Source organism: Sus scrofa, chromosome 6 (genome assembly GCF_054392235.1).
Source record: "Sus scrofa isolate SSC_HxYL_T2T_F1_AM1 chromosome 6, Sscrofa_HxYL_maternal_Yorkshire_Landrace_v2.0, whole genome shotgun sequence".
Classification (NCBI taxonomy): Eukaryota; Metazoa; Chordata; class Mammalia; order Artiodactyla; family Suidae; genus Sus; species Sus scrofa.
In genome coordinates this window covers 55,921,964-55,929,891 of record NC_139388.1, presented here as the reverse complement: position 1 = coordinate 55,929,891, position 7,928 = coordinate 55,921,964, and the positions used below count along the sequence as shown (strand labels likewise).

General features: G+C 53.5%; 1 protein-coding gene across 1 annotated transcript; it reads right to left on the bottom strand.

The window, feature by feature from the left end:
- Window positions 1–2,686: 2,686 nt before the first annotated feature.
- On the bottom strand, window positions 2,687–6,991 carry PPM1N (protein phosphatase, Mg2+/Mn2+ dependent 1N (putative)). Its single transcript, XM_021094558.2, is given in 6 exon segments — window positions 2,687–3,343; window positions 5,032–5,092; window positions 5,176–5,281; window positions 5,359–5,476; window positions 6,027–6,089; window positions 6,091–6,991. Coding segments are annotated over 6 exon segments (1,248 nt in total). The 5' UTR covers window positions 6,949–6,991; the 3' UTR covers window positions 2,687–3,301.
- Between the last annotated feature and the right edge of the window lie 937 nt (window positions 6,992–7,928).

The following is a 7,928-nucleotide window of genomic DNA, read 5'->3' as shown; positions in this document are numbered from 1 at the left end:
CACAGCCGCAGGGTGTGGGGGGGGGGCGGGGGGAGGGGAGGTGCGGTGCAGGACCTGAGTGGGAATGGGACTCCTGGTCCCGCTGCGAATAAGGCCCACGACCCCCTCCCCACGCACTCCCCGCCGTGACTCAGTTTCGTCGGCGGATGATGGCGGGATCATCCAACAATCCGAGGACACGGAGGTGGGGGGACTCTCCCTAGCGCCTGATCCCGCGAGCCCCCACCCCCACGCGCCAGCTTGGGGCTGAGTCCCTACACCCTTCCCGGGCGTCCGCAGCGGGTCCCTCAGGCTCCGCCCCACGTGACGTCACCAACACGGTCATGCCCCTCCCGTAGAGCGCCACCTGGCCTGGGTTAGATGCCCTAGGCTGGTGTGGGAGCCTGGGAAATCATCAGTTCCACTTTTCGAAATGGGTAAACTGAGGTCTGGAGGCAGGTTGTAAGTATGGGCTCAGCATTCTTGCCTGAGCCTCCTAAAACTCCACTGGTGCCTGGGTGCAAGGTATGCGTGTAAAACAAACAGCTCAGGGCAGAGCCGAGGAGGTGAGGAAGTTAACCTTCCCAGCCTTTTTCCAAGCTGAATCTGCTGCCTGGGTGCCGTCCTGACCTTCACGTCATTTCTAGGCTGTGCTCTGTCGTTAAACCTTCTCTGAAGAATGGAGTGATCCTCTTCCCTTTTCCACTTCACTCTGGGAGACCTTGAACCCCGATCTACGGTAGGATACAGTTGTTTTGGTGTGTTTCCTCAGGCTGTGGGTTCTTTGTGGACAGAGGCAAACTTGATGGCTTTCTGGGTCTTACTAACCCAGCAAAGCAGCTCAACACACATGTACCCAACTGCATGAGAACCCCAGTTCTGTGTGACCGCCGGCAAGTCCTTTCTCTTTTCTAGGTCTCAGCTTTCCCATCTGTGAAATGGAAGGGGTGTCACTTCTGTGTGGCCACCTGGACTAGAGTCAGCAAACTTTTTTTTTTCTTTTTTCATTTCTGGCCCAGGCAGCAGCATGAGGAAGTTTCCAGGCCAGGGATTGAAGCTAAGCCACAGCAGTAACCAGAGCCACAGCAATGATAGCGCTGGGTCCTTAACCCACTAAGCCGCCAGGGAACTCAGCAACCTTTTTCTATAATCATCCAAATAGTATATATTTTAGGCATATTAGGCATAAGCTCTCTTTTGCATCTTCTTTTTTGAAAAACAACACTTTAAAAATGTAAAAACCATTCTTAGCTCAGGTGCTATACAAAACAGATAGCAAGACCCCTTACTCCAGAGAAACTCCTGCATATGCACACAGGAGCTCAATCAAGGATCTATCTGACAGCACTGATGTAAGGGCAAGAAAATTGGAAAGAGCCAAAATGCCCATCAAGAAGGTGATGGATAGCGAGTAAGGTGCCTAAGTGGCATGAAAGATGTCTTTAACACACTATTGAGTAAAAAAACCAAATTGCCAAGTGATACATAGGGTATGAAAAATATCTAGGCAACACCGCAGGTACCGTATACATGTGCGTACATGCCCAATAGAAGATCTGGAAAAATCTACTCCAGACTCACTGCAGTGGTTACCAATAGGACAGAGCATGGGATTGTGGCAGGTTTGATGGTCATAATCTCAAGCCTCATCTTGAAAATGCCAAGTTTAGTCTTGCCACTAAGCTTTCACAATGGCTGTTTCTTCTGCCTTGGGACACTCTTCTCTAGGGTTTTTGCATGGCTGTCTAGTTCCTGCTCAGCTTTCCCCTCCTTAGCGGTCTCACCTGATGTCCCTTGTCTAAAGCAATCATGCCCAGGTGGGAAAAAAAGTTGTTTTTTTTTTCTTTTTAGGGCCACATCTGCAGCATATGGAAGTTCCCAGGCAAGGGGTTGAATCAGAGCTACAGCTGCCAACCTAAGCCACAGCCACAGCCACACTGGATCTGAGCCTCATCTGTGACCTACACCACAGCTCATGGCAATGTCAGGTCCTTAACCCACTGAGGGAGACCAGAGATTGAACCTGCATCCTCATGAATACTTCATGTTCTTAACCTGCTGAGCTAACATGGAAACTCCCCCCAGGTGGAAAATTGAGTGGCTATGGGGCAGGGGATGGAAGAAAGACTTTTTATTGAGCCATTTTGTGTCCTTTGAATTTCAAACCAAGTGAACTTCTTACCCATTGAAAAATTAATAACATTGTAAAAAAACTAAAGTAATTTCCCTCAGGCATATGGGAGGTTCCCAGACTAGGGGTCCAATTGGAGCTACAGCTGCTGGCCTACATCACAGCCACAGCAACGCCAGATCCAAGCCACATCTGTGACCTACACCACAACTCACGGCAACGTCGGAGCCTTAACCCACTGAGCAAGGCCGGGGATTGAACCTGCAACCTCATGGTTCCTAGTCGGACTCATTTCCGTTGGTGCCATGACGGGAACCCCCCCTTAGCCGTTTTCTTATCACATCCCTGTTTCATTTTTCTTGAGACACTTCTCAGTGCCTGAGATGACCTTATTTATGAGTTCCCTTGCTTGCTGTCCCCCTACCCAATCCCACACACTACAGGGTTCTGGGGAGAGGAACCTCAATGGATCTGCCTGGTTGATGGCCTAACACATAGCAAGTGCCCACTACATGTCTGCCAAATGACTGGGCAAAAAATGTGTGTGGTTTTTATTTTTCCCATCAAAAAAAGGCATTTTGAATTACGTAGTTAAAATTTAATCATAGACTTTCCCCTCCTTTCCCCCTAAACAGATGAAAAATATGAACGGAAGAGAAAGGTTATTGAACTGGGTGATTTCTCAGGGTACATTCAGCTTTTTTTTCCTCCTTCTTCTTTTTAGGGCCACACCCGAGGTATATGGAAGTTCCCAGGCTAGGGGTCGAATTGGAGCTACAGCTGTCAGCCTGCACCACCTCCACGGCCACGCAGGATCCGAGCCAGGAGGTCTGGGACCTACACCACAGCTCAGATCCTTAACCCATTGAGGCCAGGGATCGAACCCGCATCCTCACGGATACTAGTCAAATTCGTTTCCACTGCGCCGTAACGGGAACTCTTCAGCTCTAAATATTTTTTAAAAAATTTGTGTGTGTGTGGAATTTCCCCCTCTCATAAGACCTTCTGTGAGAGGGAAGTAGGAGAAAGGGAAATAAATATTCTGGCGTTCCTCCATTGGCCTGTCTTCCTTCCGCTGGTCTGCATAGCTGAGGAGGGGGAGTTTTCTTCCTTAATTCCATTGAGGGCCCAGCTGGGGAGAGGGTCCCCAAAGGACAACAGCTGTCAGGCCTCCAAGTCCAAGGCAGAGCCTTAATGGGTGCCAGCAGGCTTCCCAGTCGCACTCTGCCCCTTCTGGAATACAAAACGTGGGAGACGGTGAATAGGAATCCCTTCTTGCCCGTCGCCATTTACTCCCCTCTATTCTGGAAGCACCACTGGGATATTCCTCCCAGGAGCCAGCATTCCCCATCTCAGTCCCTCAGTGTTGGGTGCCTGGACCTCAAGGCTAAGCCCTAGGGGTGGGCGTGGAACCCCGGTCTGGCCAATCAGAGACTCAGTGACCGGTCAGGCACGTGATCTGGTGTAGCCAATGAGAACCAGCTCCGGAATCAGGGCCGCAATTACTGAGAAACTGCCATGCTCCCTCCGCTGGGAATGGTAGGCTCCTGGGATGTGAGCCTGCTGCAGCTCTGCTATCTCATGTAGAGACTGTGCCTGGGAATGAAGCCAACTCAGAGAAAGTAAAACTAAGAGACAGTTCCTGATGACATCATCTGACAAGTGGATGCAGTCATGCCTTAAGTCCCTGAACTCTTCAATTACATGGCCCAGTAAAACCCTTCGTTTGTCTCCCCAGGTTGAATGGGGTTTCTGTCACTCACAACTCAGAAGAATCCTGACAAATACTTCCTTCTGCTGCTGAGAAACTATCAACAATCCTCCCTCCTCCAACTGGTAATAACCCAACTCCCTTCGCTGCCCTCCAAAGGCCTTCCCGGTTCCTCCCTCACATTTCCTCCCGGACTCCCACCTTATACCTTGATTTATGTGGCTCCACCCATCATCTCTTTGGACATCACCCAGGGGCTCTCTGGGCCCAATTTGCACCCTCTCTCTTCTAAGACCTGGACCACCCTCAGAATTGTCCTGGTGATCTCTGCAGTGCAATCAGCCCTTGGTATTGGTCATCAACATTCCCTGAATTTTTCTGCCTTATTCCTGGCTGGAGGGGTGGTGCTTGGGGGTGATGGGGCTTCACAGAGCCCTGTAGAGGGCACATTTCCTGGAGGGGAAGCACAATCTGTTCTCCTCTGCTTCTGCATTTCCTACCCCACCCACCCCCCAATATGGTTAGCACAATTCTTCGGGACCAGGTGTGAGAATTTATTAATACATCAGGCAAGTCCCTTGTCCCCGCTGGCTCAATTTCCCCATCATTTCAGGAGGTGAGGTTCAGGAAGTGAGGTGGGAGGCTGGATTACATGCTTCTATTATTATTATTATTATTATTTTGTCTTTTCTAGGGCCACATGTGCAGAATATGGAGGCTCCCAGGCTAGGGGTCTAATCGGAGCTGCAGCCGCCGGCCTACGCCACAGACATAGCAACATGGGATCCAAGCCGCATTTTCAACCTACACCACAGCTCATGGCCACACCAGATCCTTAATCCACTGAGCGAGGCCAGGGATTGAACCCACAACCTCATGGTTCGCAGTCAGATTCGTTAACCACTGAGCCATGTTGGGAACTCCTATTATTATTATTTTTTTGGTCTTCTGTCTTTTTAGGGCTGCATCCATGACATTTGGAGGTTCCCAGGTTAGGGTCCAATCGGAGCTGTAGCTGCTGGTCTACGCCACAGCCACAACAACAGGGGATCCGAGCCACATCTGCCACCTACACCACAGTTCATGGCACCGCATGACTGAACCCAGATCCTCATGGCTCCTGGTCGGGTTCATTAACCACTGAGCCACAAAGGGAACTCCCTGGATTGAACCCTTCTAAAAGAAACATTCAAGAACACAGGGTCCTTACCACGCAGTGCTCTTCCAAGTCCTGGCAGAACTGAGAGTAAGCTTCAGCGACGACTGCGGCCCTGGAGATCAAGGAAGGCCCTCAGGAGGGGATCCTCCTCCTACCGCCCCCTCCTCCCATTCCACCCTACCCCCCCCAACTCACTTGCAGTAGAGCCCTCCCCCAGGAGGTAAATCCGGGATGTCCTCAGAGGCCAGGGTCCTGAAAACTGTGTTCAGGCTGGGGGTCTCCTGGGCAGAGGCACACAGCTCTGAGAAGGGGGCAAGGGTTGTGAGGATGCCCTGCTTGCCGACCACCCCTTCTCCTGGGCTCCTGGAGCCTGCTCACCTGCAACCCTGTGTCCTAGGGCTGCGTCCAGCACTAGCTCCTTCCTGATGGCCTCCTCACAAGACCTGGGGGCCCCTGGGAAGCAGACCAGGATGCAGGTCATGTTGTCCAGGCTGCCCTGGAGGTGGAGAAAAGCGAGCCTGGTGGGACACGGTTAAAATACCCCCGCACGGCCTCCAGGCCCTTGGAAGCAGAGTACCCCAACACTCCCCTGTTCTAGGACCCTCTTCCCCATCTGGTTATGCCCATTTCTCTCAAGTCCCACCCTTCTGCCAGTCTAAACCAGGCCTCTCACTGTTCTAACCCCATCCTGTTAAAGAGAACCACCTCCCCTCTCCAAAGCTCCTCCCACTGTTGTTTAGCTGCTCTTCCTTCTGCTTGGAATCACACCTCAGGACCCGCTCTAGATCCAAGGGCCGGCCCATTCCAAAAGGCCACACCCCTTCTCTTAAATCCCTCCCATTTATCTAGAACTATGCATATTGCCTCAAGCCTCCCCTCAGTCTCTGCCCCCTGCATATTTTGGCCGGCCCCATTCCAACAGACCCACCCCTTAGTGGAGCCCCTCTCCTCCCTTTCTAGTTTTCCTGCTGCCTCTCCATCAAAGCTCCTTCCCGCTAAATCCCTTAGGTTCTTCCCCGAAAGATCTCAAGCCCCGCCCCCAGGACCTTGCTTAGACACGTGTCCAACAGCTGTGCGCAGAGAAGCTCTGGAGCCAAACTCTGGAGCCAAGCCCAGGCGGAGGCGCGATGCCACCAGTCCCGCCAGGGCAGAGCCAGACATCGTGTCCCACACGCCATCAGAGGCCAGGATCACAAACTCGTCCTCTGCCCGGCGTGCCAGGGCGGTCACTTCAGGCTCCGCGGAAACGAGCTGCAGTTCCGGGGGTCTCCCAGGAGCTTCTTTGTAAGCAAAGTCTCCCAGCGCTTGTGACACTGCCAGAGAGCCCTCGAGGCGCCGGCGGCGGATAGTACCGCCCGCGTCATGGATGCGTTCTAGTTCCTGGGGACGGAGGGGCCGATGATCCTCGGTGCCGAAGGCCACGGCTCCCGCGCGACTCAGCACCGCGCGGGAGTCACCACAGTGCGCCAGGTACAGAAAGCGCGGGGAAACCAGCAACGCCACAGCGGTAGAGCCGCCCGGCTCGCCGCGAGGCCAGAGCGCGCGCAGGCGTGCGTCTGCATTCAGGAAAGCGCGGCGCAGCGCTCCACACACGCCGTCGGGCTCGCCAGGCTCCGGGCCCAGCGCCTCGAGCACGTGGCCCGGCAAGTGGCGCGCGCCGAAGAGGGCGGCTCGCACCCCGCCGTGGCCGTCGAGGACCGCGAAGAAAGCCCAGCCTGGGGGCAGTCCGGGTAGCGCCAGCCAAGCGCAATGCGCGTCCTCCATGTGTGCGCGCCAGCCTTGCACTGCGCTCGCCCCGAGACGCAGGCCCCACGGTGCTACCGCACCCCCGTGTGGCCGCTGGGCGCAACGCGGCGCGTCCAGGAGGGACTGAGGACAGCCTGGAGACCTGCTCTCTTCGTCCTCCTCCACCTCCTCTTCCTTGCGAGCTGGCCAGAGACGTCCCAGCAGGCGGGTAAGGACCGCCATCTTTCAGCCTGGAGATCAGGAAGGTTTCACCCTCTGCACCTGCTAACTGAGCCCCCCCCCCGCGCACCTCCACTAATCCCCTACACTGTGAGATTTTAAACTACCTAAATCTTCCTATGCCCTTGACCTGCACTCGAGTCACTAGAAGGGATTGAACTCTTCAATCTCCTCTCTTCCACACCTTCAAAGCGAGGTTTGGAATTTGGGTCAGGGGAAAAATGATCAGAGCACCAAACTAGCACTGCGAACTGCACACCATTTTACATCATCATCTCCAATCTACCGAAAAGGAAACTGAGTCACAGATGTAAACAAGTGTTACAGGGAAACAGTCTCTAGAATCTGCATTTTCAACGCTGGTCTTTGGGTCCCCAGCTCTGATCTGGTCAAGCTCCGCCCACATCAGTGATTCCCAACCCGGTTTCAAAGGCTTTAAATTATTTTTAGGTCAATCCCTCCCCTCTCGATCTCCTCCCGGGATTTCAATCACTTCCCTTCCACACCCGGTCCATCCATTCAAGCCTCCTGCCTCAGAGGCTTCTGAGGTTCTCAGTCCGAGATCTGCTTCTAGCTCCGCCTCTTAGCTACAGGCCTAGCCCCGCCCCCTTGGTTACGCCCACCTTGTCCTTTGCCTGTTCTGCTCTATTCCCTGTAGGCCACGCCTCTAGCTCCTCTGTCTCTGACTAGACCCGCCCAACGCTGAATAATTCTACATTGGCTTAAGATTCACCTGTGCTTGAGCTCCTCCTCTTTTCTCAAAACTTTCTGAGTAGTTTCTTCCCGCTCCCTTTCCCACTCCTTCTGAGAATCTAGGCTCATACCTTACCTCCTTGCAATCTTTATACCCTCTCCGCAATGCCACCTCTAGCTCCACCCCAACCCACTCTGAGATCCACGCCCCCATCCTTTGCGCCTAGGTTCTTTCGTCATTATCTCCCCGAGCCCCTCATCCTACTCTAGGCCCTGCTCTTTTTTCCCTA